Below are 19,219 nucleotides of genomic sequence, written 5' to 3'. Positions count from 1 at the left end.
ATAACAGCTAAAATCCTTCTAGAATTTCACAGATCTATTCCTGAATAATGGTAGTGGAACCATCTTTGGAAGTTACCCTTCTGCAAGAAAAGATAAGCTATACACGAACCACTTCAGGTAAAGCTTTGTCTAAGCCCACTTTGCAAAAAACTTTAATGATGACAATTCCACAATCTTCCCAGGAAATTTATTTCAGTCCTTATCCATCCTTGTGCTTGGAAAGGGTTCTTTTCCCCTAATGTCTACTAACCTCTAACCTGAATACTTCCTGCTGCAACTTAAACTTAGAACCTCCCGCCGCACTGCAAACAATGCAGAGAAGCATTTATTATCGTCCTTCTACATACCCAAAGGCAATTGCCATAACTCTCAGCATCATCATCTCTGGGTAAAAGAAATTCCAACTTTTTTAAAGTACCAAAGGTGGTGAGAGGGAAGGGGAAGAGAAGAAATTCTTATGATGAAGAATGCCAGTTTTACTGATAGGTTCTCTAATTGAGAGAAAGAAAAGGGAAGAAGTTCAGAAAACTGAAAAAAAAAAAATTAAGATATTTCTCAATTTAAGAACCTAATTTACCTGTTGCTAGGAAACAATACCCAAGGCAAGACAGCATCTTTCATCACATTGCCCTTATCACCCCAAGCATGATTAGGACTATAAGGACAGAGACAGAGTTCTCCAGTAAAAGCAACAGAAAAAACATGTGTTCAAGTAATTAAACACATTGCAGTTCTGATCTACAGTAACAGTTTACACTGACACTAACAGCATTGAACTATTTTTTTTTTTGTACGCATCACAAGCATTACCTGTGATCTCTTCCAAACACGTTAAGATTTCACTTCATAGAAATCGTCATTCAAGTCTGAAAAGACTAATCGGATCTAATCTGGTCTCTGCATGGATTCTTAATGCCATATTTGCCATAGTTTAGTGCCACTCAAAGAGAAGCCCACTCGTCCCTAACAGATTTCTCTTTACAGATTTTTTTTAAATTCAACAACACAGAGTACACATAATTTGTTGAATTGCTATCCTGCATCTAACCATGCAATGCTGCAAGGAGAAATGTACTATTCTGAGGAACTTCACTTGACTACGTTAGACATACTAGCGTAGTACAAACTGAAAACAAGAGTTTCTGAACAACAATTTAAAGCATAAGCATGTGGAAAAAAAGAAAAGTCTTCAGAAAAAAATTGGGAAGGTACCATCTTAAACTACAGTGCATTCCAAAAGATCTTCTTGGCTGTAATAAACAAGACCTTAGAGTTGGCCTTCAGTTTGCAGTATGAATTGTGCCACAAACCACATTTCTAGAACATAACTACACTTCAGGTACTTCTTAGGAAAAGATGTAGTAAGTTTGTCCCCAGCCAAAAAAAACTCACCAGTAAATATACTACCACATTACCAGGGCTGCCTCTGTCAGTGACCATTTTCTCCTTTGGAAAGATTTCACCACATGTCAAACTGCACTCTACATGTATACCTTTATCAAACCAGTGACATAGTTGTGTTCACAAACATGACATGAGATCAAAAGAAACAGATGTGGATGACTGGATTCAAGCTCTCCCAGTAGCCAACCTTCTGTCTCAAAGTCAGTTACAAATAGTACTAAAATCTAATTGATGTCTTACCATAATAATAAGACAGTCCCTTTAAAATTCTGCTTTCAACAATTAAAGAAAAAGTTTGTTTGTGGATAATTTTTTGCTTAAAGTAAATTCCAGTGGAACCTGTCAGTACAAGAGTAGATTGCATCCAGCTACCTTAAGGGGACATCCTCCGCATTCATTCTCACAACTGCTGAAATCCCCTCAGTGTTCTGAGGGGCCTTGCTTTAAATGAGGGCAGTCAGTGGCACGGTATTATATATGCAGGGTCAGTAGTTCTGAAATGCATTCACTCCCATTGCTCAGTAAGACGGCTGGACATAGTGACCTTCAGAACAAGGTTCATCTTTTTTCCCAGGCTTTGTGCAAGAAAAATAAACTCAAGATGGCAGGGAGCCTTGATAAGTAGCTGAGGAAGCAGCCAGCGCCAATCTTATTGTAAAAACCCTACCCCAAGCCATAGTGTAATAATGTAATAATAAATAAACAGCAAAGCAAAAGTAGTTTTGCTCCTCCATCCTGCCAGCTATTTACTATTAACTAGTTTTTGCGCATGCTGATCAAGACAGATGAGGAAAATCTGTACTGAAGCAAAAATTATCACCCAGCATGTCTGTCACATGCACGCCCAGACCTCCAAGTTGCCTGTAGTCTGATCCACACCTGGCCTTTTTATAACTACCACATACAGTTAAACACTACTTTGAGTTACTTATACTTTTTTCACACATGCTAGACCAATGCTGTCACCGGAGGACCGAGCTGATCTCAGTTTCCTCCACCAGCAAATGAACTTTAGTCCACTTCAGTCAACATAGCTATCAGAAGGTGGGGTCATCTTACAAACTGAAAATAAATTTGGAACTGTAATGTATGACCAAAGCTGAAGCAGGAATAAGTTTCCTGCACCTTCAAAACAAAAAATATTTAATATTTAATGCTAACAGATAAAAAGCAGAAATGAAGGCTGATTGTCAGAATTAGAATACAAAATTAGTTAATAATAATAATAATAAAGTACATTCTGAAGTACTACAATACAAAAATTAAAACCAGTCGAGATAGGGCTGGTATGCCTAACTACCAAGTTATCTGCAGTACATTACCTTGTAAAGAGTAGTGCCTTAAGCATTAAAAGATTGTTCTTTTGCAAATGTAAAGAAAGCCCATGCATAAAATGGTCACAAAATGAAAAATGTCTGCACTAAATACTATTACACTGTGGACTCTGCCAAGAAAAATTTGCTGTGAATTTCCATTTCACTGAGACACAAGCAGTTTCACCAGTTACTTCACTATTCCACAAGTTTGACTATTGACGTGTACTTAAAATCAAACAGCCCCCCTTATGCAACTTGCTCAGAACTTTGACTGAAAAGCAAAATTAGTATTTAGGGTTAAAAAGTGTTTTCTCTTATAGCAATTCCTATACATTTAGACCCACTTAATCAAGTATTCTATACAATGTGTTATGTATCATGTTACAGATCACAAATCAAGCCACCTCGTTTTATATAGCAGAGCAGTAGCCCCTCTGTGCAGAAATATTTCTCTCAGGGCCCGGGCTGTCCAATTCTACTCATTCCCAGTTGTATTTTGTTGCCTGCAAAGGACATCTCTGAACCTTCCCCAGCTTCTTCCAGTCACCCACACCATGAGCACGGTGAAAGATAACTCAACAGTGGCAAACAAGTGCCACCTCAACAGCCAAATGCTGTAAAAGCATGCAGCGCCTCTTCTTTTCTAGTACTCTCACTATCTCTAGTGCTTCCCTCTTCAGTTACAGGAGCATAGAAAAACAAAAGCAACTTTAAGAGACTTATCTGCAAGACTTGCAGAAATGAGAAGAAAATAGGGCAAGACTACAACACCACTACAAAATGAATGAAGCCCCTTGCCTTTATCTCTCCCATCCCTCTAAGCTCAAAGGCTGTCTTGAGCAGAAGAAAAAGGCAGTGCTGCAGGAAGAAGCATCAGTCCACAGAACACAATGGTAAAGAGCAAGCACATAGAGAAGGGGAAGCACAAAGAGAAAGGGAGACATTGATTTGGGAGGAAGTACATGGAAAAGAACAGAAATAGTGCCTGGTCGGGAATTTACTGGTCTAATAATTACACACAGAAAAACTATGCTAAAACAAACTGCAAGATTGCTACGTTCAAGACTGCCAAAATGAAATAAAACGCCAGCATGCCGGTAGAAGTTAAATTTGATACCCTTCTGCCAGGCTCTCCTTCCCCTGTCACACGCCTTATGACAGAGCGTTTACTTTGAAGACCCAGCCCCACAAGGAGTCTTGCTTCACTTAAAGCCATGGGTGGGACTGTTCTGGAGATGAACTGGGGTTTAAGCAAAGACGACCTTTGTGTAATAATAATATACAGAACTGAAAACCGCAGAAACTGGAAGTAGTATGAAGAATGAAGCAGTTTCACTGTTTCTTCATTTATGCTGCCTTTAGCCACAGGTGAAAGCAGCCCCACAGAGCAGAGCTTAGCTCCCAAAACAGTTGTCCTACCAAACTCATCAGTAGGTTGGCATTGCTCAAAACTAATTTTGGTGAAAGTGTTCTGCCATGCCCTCAGAGAGGCTTGCCCAGCATAGACACAGGTTTCAGAGATTTTACTCAATAAAAATCAAGTTCTTGGCACACACAAAAGACTCAGGCTTGGGTAGTTGTCAGTACTGGACTTTCATGAAGACAACACAATGTACATCTTTGAGATAATTAGACTTGCAGACTTCTGCCTATGTATAACAAAGACTCAGAATAACCCACTGTCTCTTCTACATGTAACCTGCAAGCCTGTTTCCTGGGTGTTTCCCTCACCATCGTGGCATTAGAAATTAAAAAGAACAACTTCAGCCAGAGCCACAGAGCTTCCCTGTCATGAAAGATTAGCACAAGAGAATGCAGGAACAGTAAGAAAAGGGAAAAGTATTGCTGGACTGAAAAAAACAACCCCACACCACACGAAGATTTTGAAACCTTAAAGCACTACTGGTATTACCGTCCTTAGCAGCTCTCTTTTCTGACCTGCTCTTAAAAAAACCATATATAAATTACCAAACTCCAAAAGGAGTTGAATAACAAAGATCTATGCACCATGCTGTCATTGCCAGAGTTGCTAATTCTGCGATGATGAACCAGGACTCCCAGTGTACCTCTGTGAGCCACTTCAACATCTCATATCCATTCACAACTATCTTTCATATGTTTATTTTTCACTTTCAGCTGCTGAATTGAGAAAGACATTGGTAGGACACAACATGCATAAGCAACTTAAGAGTGCAGTCCAACTCTGTCTACAGTACTGGATATAGTAATAACGGAAAATCCAGTATGTACGTCAAAAGTTATTACTATCTTACTTACAGGTACTAACTAAACATCGACACAAAACAACTGTCCCTCAAGTAACTGTAATTCATTTCCAGAAGCAAATACTACAGCAGATACTTCAGTTCCTCCCCACTCCTTACTCTCCTCTGCAACTCTTCCGCATGCATTGAACAATCTTCTGAAACTGTTAGTCTTTTCATCATTCAGAATGTGAAGGCAAGCATAGCTGGCCTAGGGATGCACTCATTCTGGGTGAATAACCTAACTATGCAACTCCTATCTGTAGGGATCAACTTCAGTGACGAGTTGTATACTCCCTAAATCTTTGACATTTATTTCACAGTCAGAAAGAATACTTGTAATAAAGCTCAAGTTAGAAGCTTGTTTCAGTAACAGTGTTATTTCAATAACAGTTAATTACCTTTGCAACAAATGATGCTTCTTTTGTATTGAAATAAGAACAAACCTACATTCTCCTTTTACAAATGCCATTTGTTTGTTGCAACAGCAAAGCTAGCGCCAACAACCGTTTAAAAAGAAGTTTCAGAACAGAAAATAAACTTACTTTTGCCAAGAACAGTCAACCATTGGGCAATACTGCACCTCCACACTATCATTTAACAACTTTAACTGTTGGTTAAAGTTTTCTAGGATGCAATAACAGAAAGGTATGTGTATTGGGAAGGGCATGTTTACCTTTCAGTCGAGCTGGATGTCAGCCCACAGCAGTTTCACTTACTGGGACTCAAGCATGTTAAGTTATTTTTCTCATATCAGACTGTTTTGATTTTCGCATCCATAGCCAATTGCCTGTTTCCCAAACTCCTCTTGAGTATGAGCCAAGTAAAAAAGGAAAATTATTTTATCCCACCCAATCTTTATATGCTTTCCTCTGAAATGTCCTTCTGCCCCCAGCACACTTCTTTTGATATACTCAAGTACAGGAAATGAGACTCTAGCTTCCAGGGACTAGCCTTAAAAAACAACGCACAGTGCAGCCTAATCCTAAAAGGGTCTGGTGTTCATTACATTAGAGGAAAAAAACCCCATATTTTACTCTGAAGATGAACACTCACATCACTGATGAGAAGTCTCAGAGGCTCTACAGTTCAAGGTAAAGGGAAGAGACATTTCTGAGCTTAGCAGCTTGTAAAAGAAGAATGATTATCCTTTCAAGGTCTTATATTGAATTAGATTAATCTGTCAGACTTCAGTCCATAACTTCTTCCCCATCTTCTGCTCTATAGACAATTCCTTCTGCTCTGATTAGCTTTAGGTGTCTTACTTAACAAAATCATTTTAAAGGCCAATTCTTTTATTGCACTGAGAATAGAGACATCCACTCTAACTGCCTCTTGCATGCATGCTGTTCAGTTGTCCATTAACTGCATTATGATTCTTCCTTCATCTTCCTGAGCTGAAACTTTCAACACTTACAATACCAAACAAACCAACAAAATCACCCAAGTAGGCAGCTGAATGGGACTGTGAAGAAACAAGCAGTTTTCCTGGGTTGTTTGCTATCTCAGCTGAAGCATGGGGAAAATGGCAAGGATTGAGAATACTCATCTCCTGGTTCAGTTTAGCATATTTTGATCTAACTCAGCTGGTTTTATACAAACTAAGGTGAAGAAGGATTCATGCAGCTTTTCCATAGGCTCTGCTATTGAATACAACACAATACATTGGCTCTGCAGTCTGGATATGCGGAGCACAGACTACACAGGCAAGGATGCGGGAAGAAGAATTTCTTCAGGTACTGCCCTTGTGTTGTGTTACAGAGTTGGGTATAGTGCCTTTTTTAAAAAAAAAACTATAGAAAAGCCGAAAGACATGAACAACTAAAGAGCACTTAATAATGTGTTATTTGAAAGATGCTACAGTTCAAGTTCTCTAAACTACAATCCGGTTACCTCAGAAATGAAATATCGTTAAGTCGTCAGAACTCTGTAGATTCTTATTAAGCAACTAAGTAGTAACTCAGGTAAGCCTAAGGATGTCCTGTTTGCACCCTCACAGATGCCAAACAACGAACCAAGGCTACATAACAACAAGTTTCCTGAAGTTGGGATACAATTCCAAACCACAGCTAAGATGATCAGACAATCTCCTCCCTCTCACTTCCTCGCTTGCACTACTAACAAAATTTTTCTGAATTTTCAGGGATTCAGCTCAGAGATCTAAAACAGTAGAAAGTTCTTCTTTGTGTGGGCAGAAGGGAACGATAAGCTTTCTGCAGGAAGGGACCTCCCTGAAAGTGGTCCACCATTGGGTGGGGAAAACAGCAGAGCCACACAAAAGAAGTAACATCTGAGGCCTGGGAGAAGGGAAGAGGTGGGTCCATCCTTTTCAGCAGCCTAGGACCATCAGATTTGTGTCGCTGCAACTGAGCCTGCTAAAGAGAAAGGAAACTGGGATGCTCCTATGAAATACCCTAAAGTTATGTCTGAATTCATGAGGAGCAAGAAGCCAGCCCCTGCCCCCTCAGAAAAAGCAGGCAGGCCTACAGGCATGAAGTTCACTCTGAAAAACAGTGCTTCGAATGCATGGTATAGGGAAAAGCCCCTTTGGCATCCACCAGCCTCAGAGAAACTGAGTAGCGATAGCTACTACAGCACATAGAGATTCAGATATATTTCGCTCAAATAAAATACTCTTTGTTTCACTTAAGCTTTCGCCTCTTATTTTATTTCCAATTTGTAATCCAGAATCAGATACCTGCCTTATTGGAATTATTTACACTTTTTTTTTTTAAAGCAAATAAAGTGACTTTGGATTAATCTGACATATCTAGGATAACAAATCCAGCTTTAGCAGCTTTTCAGACAAACTATTTCATCCTTTATGTCTAGGAGTCCAGAAGCCGGAATGCACTACCTATTAAGGTAGAAGAATTGGTCTGAAGCTGGTATTGTCAAACAGCAGGCTCAAGGAGGAAGCTGAACCTGCAGGATCCAAACAACTTTTTGACCTGGCTCAATCACTGGGAGATAGATCCCATATTTTATGTATCTGCACAATTATATATGCAAACACAATGTAGTTCATAGGAAATAATCGTACTCTCATCCCTTGTGACTGCGGAAAGTGGAAAAATAAGTCTTTCAACTTCATCTTCACTGCCTCCTCATCCCTTCTATAGCAACAGTGCTCTTAGTCTATTAAAGGTGAACAAGTGGCTAGGAAGATTAGATGGAAGGAAAGAAAAGTTCACAAAATTTAAGACACAGACAAACTGACAAACACTTCATACTGCTGGAACAACTGTATACAGAGGCAGTTCTGGATGAAACATTTTATTTAAACTTAATATTGCTGTTCACATTATAAGAAAAGAAAATATTAATTATAATCCAGCAAAAGCCAGATGGATAGCAGAGGGCAAAGCTTGGTAAGGAACAGCAGGTAAGTGAAAGAAAGCAGGGAAAGAACCTCCAAGAAGTGTGGGAAAACACACTTTGAACTGAGAAAGCCACATTCAAAGGTGAGAAAAAGAGAAGAGGGAACAGAAAGAACAGCTATGGCTATTTCATCTGCAAATTTTTAAGTTTTGTTAGGTTCAGATCCTAAGACTAGATAAAACTGAAGTTCTCATGAAATACGCATGTAAAAAAATGAGTCATTAAAACAAGGCTAAAATCTCAATAGATATACCTTTTGCTGTCTTATGGGAAGAAGTTCTCAGATTTTCACAGGTAACACAGAACGGCTACACAGAAGCATTATGAGCTTCAGCTCTAAAGAAACCACATTCACAAGAAGCAAGTTAATTACAGAGTTGCAGTAAGGCCCCGGGGAGACCTTACAGTGGCCTTCCAATACCTGCAGGGGGCCTACAAGAAGGCTGGGGAGGGACTTTTTACAAGGGCCTGCAGCAATAGGCCAAGGGGCAATGGTTGGAAGCTGGGAGAGGGCAGGTTTAGACTAGATACAAGGAAGAAGTTCTGCACGCTAAGGTGGCAAGACACTGGAGCAGGTTGCCTAAGGAAGTTGTGGATGCTCCATCCCTGGCGGTGTTCAAGGCCAGGTTGAATGGAGCCTTGAGGAGCCTGGTCGAGTAGAAGGTGTCCCTGCCATGGCAGGGGGGTTGGAAGTAGGTGATCTTTGAGGTCCCTTCCAACCCAAACCATTCTGTGGTTCTATGAATACTGATGAGAGAGAAGTCACTGCTATTCTAGCTTCCACTTTTTTTTTCTTAGTGCTTTTAACTGTTTTACATAGTTCCATATTAGGAAAAATTATAACTCTTTCACATTCTAACTCAATACTTCTAGTGGGCTTTCTAAGCCCTTTTCACCAATAAAACAGTATTTGTTAAGGAACGTGCATAGATAGTTGTCATGAAAACCCATACCACGAGCACAAACAAGCATGCCAGCAAAATTTAACTACAGGCTCATCTGACACTTGCTTCTCTACCCTGAAACATGGCATTCATAACTAGTGGCACACTGCCGTTATTTATTGCAGTAAGCAACTTAAGGGACAGCAGGAGTGGAAAAACATAAAAAAAACAGCTGGGATATCTAACAAGTGTACTGAACATGCAAGACCAGGACTGCTATTTCCTGATGTCCAGACAGCTCAAAAAAAAAAAAAAGAGGGTACAAAAACTTCATCACAATCAGAAACAAAAGGTTTGTATTAGTTCCCCCTTAGGCGGGGAAAAAGCTTCCAATCCCTGCCAATGTTGTTTAATCTCCATTCATAACTTCTAGTAATATACTGCTTATGCTAAAATAATAACAAATTCTAGTATATCTGTTCCTTGCTCTTAAGAACTAATATATATTGACCATATAAGTAACATATACTAAACCCCACAGATTTATTTCATACATTCACTCAATGCAGACAATGTAACACTTATCTTGTACATAAATCATAACACGAAATTCATGAACTGCAGATTTTATGTACATCTTAACTTCTGAGGTCAGGTTCTCAGTTTTCAATTTAATTCTCAGTATTCTATTGAATCTGTTTCGTAAAATATTTTTTTTAAATAGGAGTAAAATCTAAAGAAGCAGCTGAACTGACTGCATATTCACCACAATAAACGCACGCTGCCGTTATTTGTTGCAGTAAACAGGAGTGGAAAAACATAAAACAAACAGCTGTGATCTCATTAGCCAAGCTCATTATGTAAGACCTCATTAGCCACCATCCCACAATAATGTGAATAAACCCTACAGACACTGATGAAAACAAGTGATCAGGGATACAGCAGCTGAACAATCATATAGCACTACACCACAACGTCAACTTAGTAGTTAAAGTTCTGGAATGCAATTGGGTAAGATCTCCACTAACACAACACTGCAGAAAGCCCATGGTCAGGCTTTACAAACACAAAGCCCCCTTCGCCGAGTAACTGAAGTACAAACAGGAGTTCAGATATGAACATGTACAACAGGGTAAGGGACAGGGTGTGTGCTACACAAAACAAACTCTAAAATGCTTCAGCCTTCTTCCCTAAGTACGTTTTGTTAGCAACATTTAATACTTCTGCAATGTGAGAAGTATGAACAGAATTTTATTTTTGGCTATTACACATAGGCTTCATCTTGATTTCTTGGTTTTAGTCCGTTTCTTTAGTTTGTAAAAAGTTTAACCACTCTACAGTTTTCATACTAAGTTCTGAAAGAAATGGGCTGTAATCATATGCAGTTTAATAAAACTTTGGTAGTTCTAGCTGACTTCAGGGGACTTTTCCCCTTTTCCATCAGCTTTGCCAAATGAAAGATGAGCAGCATTGACATGTACAAACCTTTACTGGCAGCCTAGAACTTCAGTGATCGTCAGCTACTACAGCCTCACTTAGAAGGATCATCAATCAGGGTAACAAAAATTTCCTAGATAAGTTGTTATAACATTTTAAGCAATTTTTCAAAATGTTCCAGTATTTTAAGCCAGTGAGGTTTTTTTACTACACTATTTTGAAGCAATCAAGCAGCTTAGAAAGTTAAAAATATTCTCAGCTTTCTCCTCTTCTGCAGTCATCTTCACTTTCTCATTAATTAGTTCACATTTGCATGTCCTATCTAACATTTTAATGCTATACTACAATGGAGAGACTGTTTCCATTAAAAACTTTGTTGTGTTGTTTTTAACCTTAAAAGGTTTTAACTTAGTTGTTAAAAGATAATTTATATATTTAATGTCCAGTTCAAATTTCAGCATTTCAGTTTCTACTGAATCTACAAATAAGCCAAGATATTTTTAATAAAATGTTTTTTCCATCCCAAAAAAAACCCAAACAACAGAAACAGAAGAGAGTGAACAGAACAGTTTGGTTCAAGTTCCGCACAGACTAATGCTTTCTCTTTTCATTCTAAAGGAAGGTAATTTAGCAGTCATCCAGATCCACTGATATACTTAGTTTTGTGTGAAATGCCATTTACAAAATAATAATGCAACACAGCTATGACAGAAAATAAATCACAGAGCAACAAAGGTATTTTTGGTATCATTAGTCCAAATTAAACATGAGTAAAAAGAATACTTTACATGAACATAAACGTGTAACATGATTCCTGAGAAACTGACTTGAGAAAACATCTGAAAAAACCATCTTTCCTTCAAGCAAGGTATGAAAATTTCTGCGTGCTTGATGTGAAAGTCCCAGAGATGGTCACATGACAATGCCAGTCCTACAAGAAGAACTAATAGAAATCAGTTTTTCAGTAGTGTATATCTATTTAGCATGACTCTCCCTACACCAGTCTCCACAAGATACATTTTCTACCTTCGGCACACATCCACTCAGATAAAGGGGCAGCAGTACCCACCCAGGGAAAGACAAAACAAAACAGGCACACTATACAGATTATATCAACAATAGAAACCTCAAAGTTTTGAGCAATAAATTAAAAGAGATTTTAACAATAACTGCCACAAAATTACAAGTCTAACCTCACATTCTGGAGGCTGAAGATGTACAGAAGTATTATCCATCAGCATTTGTAAACATTTGAAGACATTTATATAGGTAAGAATAACCAAACTCGGGGTTTCTTTCCACTTTGGAAGGGGCATCAAATATCCCAGGTGAGAATTTATATCTATCTACAACAAACACGCTGAACTATGATGAATGTAGAAAACCAACCCCCAGCAGGCTGTGATGGAATTTCCCCTCTTTCTCAATGAGGCTGTGGTGGCATCAGGCAAAGATGACCACAAACGTTCACATTTCACTCTGAAGATGCGCATGTATCAATGGTCCAAAGCTACACAGTGATTTCCTCAAGGTCCTGAGAGGACACAGTATCTGAGAAGTCAACATCACTTCTTATTCTTAACTTCACCATTATACGCCCTATTTTCATTGCCCTCCACCTCTGCAAAGAAAAGTTGGAAATATAAGTAGAACTATAGGTGAGAAATGAGTAAATTAAGAGATCAAAAAGTATGTTCAAAACTTGTCTTTCTCCATGAAAGAGTAGATAAAGGCCATCAACTAAGCAGAATACAAAAAAAAAAAACCCACCAAACCCAACCAACCAAAACCCCACCCTCAGGAAAAAAAGCTGGTTAGCATTTCTTTTGGAAAAGGAGTTAGTGTTACAAAACCACGAAAAGCCTCTGCACTAAAGAGCCAAAGGGCACTAAAGAACGAACCAAAGGGAACTAAAGAAAGTACAACTTCCAAAAACAAGAGAAGTCATCCTTCTGTTGTCCTCACACAAGTTTACTCTGAAAAATGAAGCATTTAATCATTATCCATTTCCACATAATTAGACCTGGCCTTGGAAAGTACAGGCGCATGACCTAATATCAAATCCTGTTAGTATGTTTCTGGGTAAAATGATTTCAATTTATATCATGCAATTCATGCAAAGCAGGTTTAAAATTTTAAACTGAGGTACCTGCTCAGTGAAGCGCTACTTTAAGATGGGATAGTACAGAACTGTTCCCCTTTGGCTAAGGAGAACCTTCAGCAGACATACTTGCACAGATCACTGGGAAACTTAGAAGAGATGAACTAAGTAAACTCTTTTGTGACCAAGGAAAGGAAAGTCCCTTCTCAAGGAAAAGTATTTGATATACTTTGTACCTGAAAGATATTCGATTCTGACATTTAACATTTTCAGCATAATTTAAGTGCGAAGAATAAACAACACCTGGTTGGAACACCTACCATCCCTTAGGAATCTGCCATATCATACAATGTGTCTATAAAAACTCAATACAAAAAGTAAACCCTAAGGATTAGATTTACTGTATTCCACATCCTTTTCTCTAAGTTACCAGAGATGCATAATATGGCAAAATAAGAAGCAGAAATACTGCTCTGGTTTAATTTTAATGACAGATTTTTTTAAACAAAAACTGGGGCAAAACCACCACCTACTCATCACTGCATTCACCTAAACCACTATGCACTATTAGGCAGCTACTGCCTTCCATGTAAAAAAGGATGCAGTTCTCTGTTGAACAATCATTTTAGTTTATATGCCATGATTTTTGCATTAAAATCCATTTTGACATCTTCAGCAGGAAACGTGCTAAAAGTTTATAGCAGCCTTTAACAGCTGAACTCAGATTGGTAGCACTTCCTTCTAAGGAACTCATATTTTAAAGACAAGGTCATCAAAAGACACAAGTAACCAACTTCTCTTAACAGCAGAGGAAGAAAGGAGATTACTAGATGAAGAACATTCCACCTACTTGGAATATAACCTCACACTAAGAATCCACCTCTTGCAAGAGCAGAAAACATTCACCATAAGATGAATATGATTGTTGATACCACAGTGAAAACGCCCAGCTTACTGACATCAGTGTTTACACACAGAGGTTTGTCACAGTGAGCAGCAAGTTACACCACTTCACCATAGTGCGCTACAGAAGTTCAATATTGAACAATCTACACTGCATCAGAAAGCATGACTCATGAATGTCCTCCAGTCACACCGGTTTTTGAAGTGGGAGGCATGGAGCAGGTTGCCAGCAACTGCAAGAGCAGAGAGAAAGCAATGATTTGTACACACACACACACAAACAGTCTCAGTTTAAATAATCTTCCAGCACCCATCTTTTGAAAGACAGTGAAATTACAAAAATGCTCACAAAAATCAAGTGTTAACTAGCTCAAAAAAAAACCCCAAAACTCCAGTTTGTTGAATCAGTGCAAGGATCAAATTGTGTCAGAAGCGACAGGGCTCTGACTCAGGTTTACAGAGAAAAAAGCTGCACTGCTTCAGCCCTTCCGGCATCCTACCATCTGCTCCAACCTTCTTCCAGCGCCACTCACCCTGCAACCGAGTTGACAGAAGAAAACATGACTGTGCCTGTGTCAATTCAGTTCAGTCGGCATCTTCACTTAAACCCCCCTTTTGTGAGAAGTTTAATTTGCCTGCCTGAACTGAAGCAGCTCAGGTGCAGACATGTTCCCTCCTGCTACCTGCGCAGTAAGGTCCCAGTAGGAAGGGAGCTGGCACACAGGGGCAGCGTTAACTCACTGTAGCAAAGCAGCCAAGCTCATCAACCACCACTCTGGAACTCATGAAGCTTGTGCATCCATACAAGATTTGCCATTTAACAACAAGATGCCTGTTTTACATATCCTACCATGTTAAATATGTCATTCTGCCTCCATTTTGCTTTCCTGTAACCTACAAAAACAGTACCCCAAATTACCATAGGCATATAAAAGGTTCGTTTCTCTTTTGAGCATGTATACCTAGCTGAATAAAAGCAGTAAGTATGAAGTGCCTTAGTTTTGCCTCTCTATCGCACCAATAAAGGACTTTACATATATGTAAATACAGTGGCTGAACTGGCTGAGTACAGCAGTGAGATCTGCCCTTCAGTTATGGATGCTATCTTTGCTCTGGGGAAGGGAATTTGTTTTCCAAGCTTTTCATGCAGCTACTTTCACATGAGCACTGAATAGTTTAAAAAAATATGTATGTCTGTGTAACGGGACAAGGCAAAGAAAGCAAAGGAAGTGCAACGCAAAGCCATATTTGCCAGAAAAAAAGGAAAACAGCTAAATATCACAAGGTTAGAGTTAGGAAACATATTTTCAAGATAAAATAACATACACAAATTTTAAAGACAAATTAATTTGTGGTGCCTCATCTTGAGCGTTTTAAAATAGGCATCATTTTTAAGAATATCTCAAGCATAGCACCCCTCTTGGGACCCAAAAGGGCTTGCAATAATTCATGTCACATTTAATAGACAAGTTACAGAAATAAAACTGCTTGTTATTTGCATTGTCTTCCTTTGGAAGGGGAGGGAGGCAGGAATTATAAGTGCTTGAAAGCTCACCGTTTGTTGTTGCTTTTCTTTTAAGCAAATTCTGGCTTACTTCTTTGAAAATGAAAAAGAGCAGTGAAATGATAAAAGGAAGAAGTGGTGATGTACTTGGAGTATATAACAGATAAAAGTCAGAGAGAAAGGAACAAAACCAGCCAAAAGTAGTAGCTAGAAAAAGTAGGCAGGAAAAAGCACAGAAGCATACATATGAAGAAACAAAGATTATAAAGGCACGGTTCAATGTCAAAAGCTACACAGGTCAAGATGTACAACATATGTTTGCTTTTGGAGAGCTAGGATTTGTTGATTCAGAGAGATGTATTTCTTCCCTGGAGAGGATTCCAAAGCACATGAGATACCAGTCTGGATGAATGGGTGTCAAGAGGTAAATAAAAGGGAAGGGGGCGAAATCACTTTGAAGGAACAAGAGAAGCCAAAAGGATAAAGGACAGGTGTTTATGTTAGCGTAACGCTTTCCCAGGAATTAGCTGTCAAATTAATCTCTTTCCTGCTTCCCCTCTTCACTCCCTGCAACCAGGGAATGACTTGGAATGCAAGTAGCTATTTTCCAGTTTCCAAAACCAAAGGGAACAAAATCATTTATTTCAATTGTAGCAAAAAGACCAAACAATTCCAAGAACATACAGAGTATCTTCCTCTTCAGTGACAGTTTGACTTTACAGTTCAGACACGCCCAGTTAAAAAGCACTTTGCCCCACCTGTACACAAAGAACTGAAACATTTCTGTCATATTCTGTAAATAGCTAGTTAATAAGGAGTATCGTAACCACATCAGCCAAATAATGGAAGTGACACTCTAACAACCCAAGATGTTTATTAACTGATCAATAAATAGTAACTTCAGACTTCTAGGAAGACACACAATTAGAAACTGCTTCAAAGTAACACTTCTTAATCAGAGACTCCCCTCTTTTCTTTGTAAGATGAACAACCTTCTGAAGCTCAAACATCACAAACATGCTGAACACTATTCTCATAGTGTTAAGGTTTGTTTTTTAATTAGCCTTCAGAGGACGAATAATAATTTTCCAGTGCCGGTGCTTTTTAAAGACCAAAATCTACCTTATTCTTACAAAAATGTAGTATCATTGCCACCCGTTACTTTAATTTTCCTTAAAAGGAGAGTGCAAGTGATACAAGAATGACTCAAGATCAGTACACACGGAGAATTTATACAGTTATATAAAGCCCAAGATTTTTGCCCGCTTCAAGACTGCTAGTTAGAATAAGCATCAATTGTGTATCAAAATGCTGTAGCTTGACTAAAAATGTTGTCCGTCACATACAGTTACACTGCAACTAAGTTCAAAGACACGACAGACTCTGATAGAGCACATAACTCACTGTTGTAATGAAATCAGAAGGTGATGAACAGCTAGCAGCTCATCCTGCTTTAGCAGTTCTGAATCATGCAGCTGCAAAGAATATTTATCTCTGAAGGATCAAAGTGTTAAAACATATAAATAAACTGTAAATGGTGGCTTAATAAATTTTACAATCACAGTTATAAAACACTGAGTTTTGATCCATCATTTACATTCTAGTATTTGTGGGAAGTCCAGTGCTTGCCTTCAGAGGCTTTGCTGAAGGTGATGAGACCGCACACAGATGCAAGTATCAGCCCACACAGAAAAGCTTTCCAAAACTAGACCTAATCATTGCAAACAGAATAGAGTAGCACCCAGTCCTGATGCAATACTACCAGGTAACACCTTTAATACCTCTTTAAAAGCAGGAAAGTAAACACACTTTGCAGTACATGAATACCATCACTGGGTTATTTCAACTACTCAAAGGATGTTCAAGCAGCTTCATAATGTCTGCAGAAGATTTACAATTAATAAATCCCTCTAAAGTAATCTGGAGCCCACTAAAGACAATTCATCTGCTGAGCTCACGTATATATTTAGCCACTGGTTACCTGCTGAGCATTTTTACCTTCTTTACTACTACCAGTATGTTAAGATAGTCTACATTTAATGGTACAATTTTTGGGTTTGTTATTGTCACTACCTTCTTCCTTGAAGATGCCAAGTAATGAATAACCTTTGTTGTCCAACTGTATCACTTAGCAAAACAAACAGAATTTCTGGAGGCAGCACTGAAGGTTACTTATAAATAATAGTTACTATTTAACGAAATAGTAAGAGGAGTATACGTAATTTGAAGATTGTTTTCCTGACACAGGCTACAAATCAAGCCACGATAGTTTAAAACAGGTAAAGCAGCATTAACTCTTCAAAAAGAATTCAATTATTACTATAGCAAGCATTTTAGCAGTGTGAGTACCTTTGTACTCAGTACTTTAAAAAAAAATAATAAATTAAAGTGAAACTGTATTGTTCCTATCAAGTGCCTAACTCTTCATTGCCACACAGTTAACCACTCCAACATAAGTGCAAAAATTAGTATATTTGATTTGCTCTCACTGTGTGTTCACTTTGTATAGATGAAAAGGACTCCCGAAGATTCAGAGCAACAGAGAAAAAAAAGCGCTAGGACACCAGAAGCCTGCTTAAAAAAAAACAAAACCTAAACGTCCAAAACAAACATAGCTTAAACTAAGACCAAACTCACATACAAATTATCTTCACAAAGTAATGCTGTTACCTAGTGGTGGAAAGGTAGGTAGGTGCAAAATTGTACAGCCCTCCCTTTTCTATTTTGCTAACTTGGAATTCTCATATACAAGCTATTAAATGACTTCAAGAGAAAAAAAAACAAAAACAAACAAACCCAACCAGGTGTAATTCATAAACTAATGGAAGATATTACTTTTCTTGCATTTAGTTCTGAGAAAAAGGGTTAGTGTTTTTGCACCTGCCAGTTTTGATTCTCAGCTGAGTTATTTACAGACAAGAAGCTACATCAGTTCCTGACCATCCCAAACCTGCTGTCTTACACTCCTCTTGCAACATCAGCAAGAGCTGGAAAACTGTGGTATAAAAGCACTACAACCGTAATCCTCAAACATAAGTTTTCCATGGAGTACAATAACCAAAACAGGATCGTGCATCCCTCAGCACGCTATCAAATCATATTTGCAATTATACAAACCAACATTAGTTGAATTCAGTCAGCATTCTCTACGATAGCTGGATAAACATGTTTACTTTGCTTTCAGCCAGAAAATAACTACTTCGAGAAAGAGAAGAAAGATAGGAAGACTTTAATGTCACTTACTCAAATGCAAAGAAGAGTCCACTGGTGACCAAGATGAGAACAAGAGTCAGGTAGAAGACTCCAGTCTGTCGAGCCATCATGATCCTCCCATTGCAGAAGAATTTGTTTCTTCCAGGAAAAACCTCCCATTTTCTCTTGGGAGCCGATTTCTTTTTCTTATGGGGAGACTCCATGGGAGACGAAGAGCTGTGTGTGCTGATTTGACTGTATTCACAGTCTTTCATGGGCCCACTACCACCTCCAGGAGTCATCAAGAAAGTGTAAAATGTGGGGAGAACCCCACCAAAAATATATACTATATATCTATGTGCAAATACTCTTCTGACCACGATAACCCTCTCCACCAGCTTCAGTCAATAAAAAAAAAGCAAATAAAAAGATGAAAAGTCTGCTACCAGACTCACAATAGGTGTATCATGCAAACACCAGTTAACTCTTCAGAAACCAAAGCTGTCAGAAATGTTTGAGAGGGATCCTTCCTTCCTCCACCAGTTACAAAACAACCATGTAGGACAATCCTTTTTAAAACAACTTATCACAAGACCCCTCAAAAAAAAAAAAAAAAAAGTAATTATAAAGCAGTTAGGCTGTCCAAAAAAAATTCAGTCTTTTTTTTCTTTCAAGTTTATTTTCAAATGGGAAGGGGTTTTTTGTCCTTCCCACGCACACCCTGAGAGATCTCTCCGAGGGTCAGAAGGTTGGTCAAGGCAAGGTTTAGCAATCGAGTCTATCATTCATAGAGATTTGTTATAATCCTCCTTTGCGCAGCAGATTTCACTGCT

General features: G+C 38.6%; 1 protein-coding gene across 3 annotated transcripts in view; it reads right to left on the bottom strand.

Moving 5' to 3' along the window:
* The window catches only part of ZDHHC14 (zDHHC palmitoyltransferase 14), a 115,948-nt gene extending 97,260 nt beyond the window's left edge, over positions 1–18,688 (bottom strand). For all 3 annotated transcript variants that reach the window (XM_086461140.1, XM_086461139.1, XM_086461141.1), the window contains exon 1: positions 18,438–18,688. In XM_086461140.1, the coding sequence (XP_086317266.1) occupies positions 18,438–18,688 (251 nt within the window). The remainder of the gene's footprint in view (positions 1–18,437) is intronic.
* Between the last annotated feature and the right edge of the window lie 531 nt (positions 18,689–19,219).

This window comes from Leptosomus discolor, chromosome 2, assembly GCF_034619465.1.
Source record: "Leptosomus discolor isolate bLepDis1 chromosome 2, bLepDis1.hap2, whole genome shotgun sequence".
Taxonomy (NCBI): Eukaryota; Metazoa; Chordata; class Aves; order Leptosomiformes; family Leptosomidae; genus Leptosomus; species Leptosomus discolor.
Note: the sequence above shows the minus strand (reverse complement) of the source record. Positions and strands in the feature narration are given on the sequence as shown.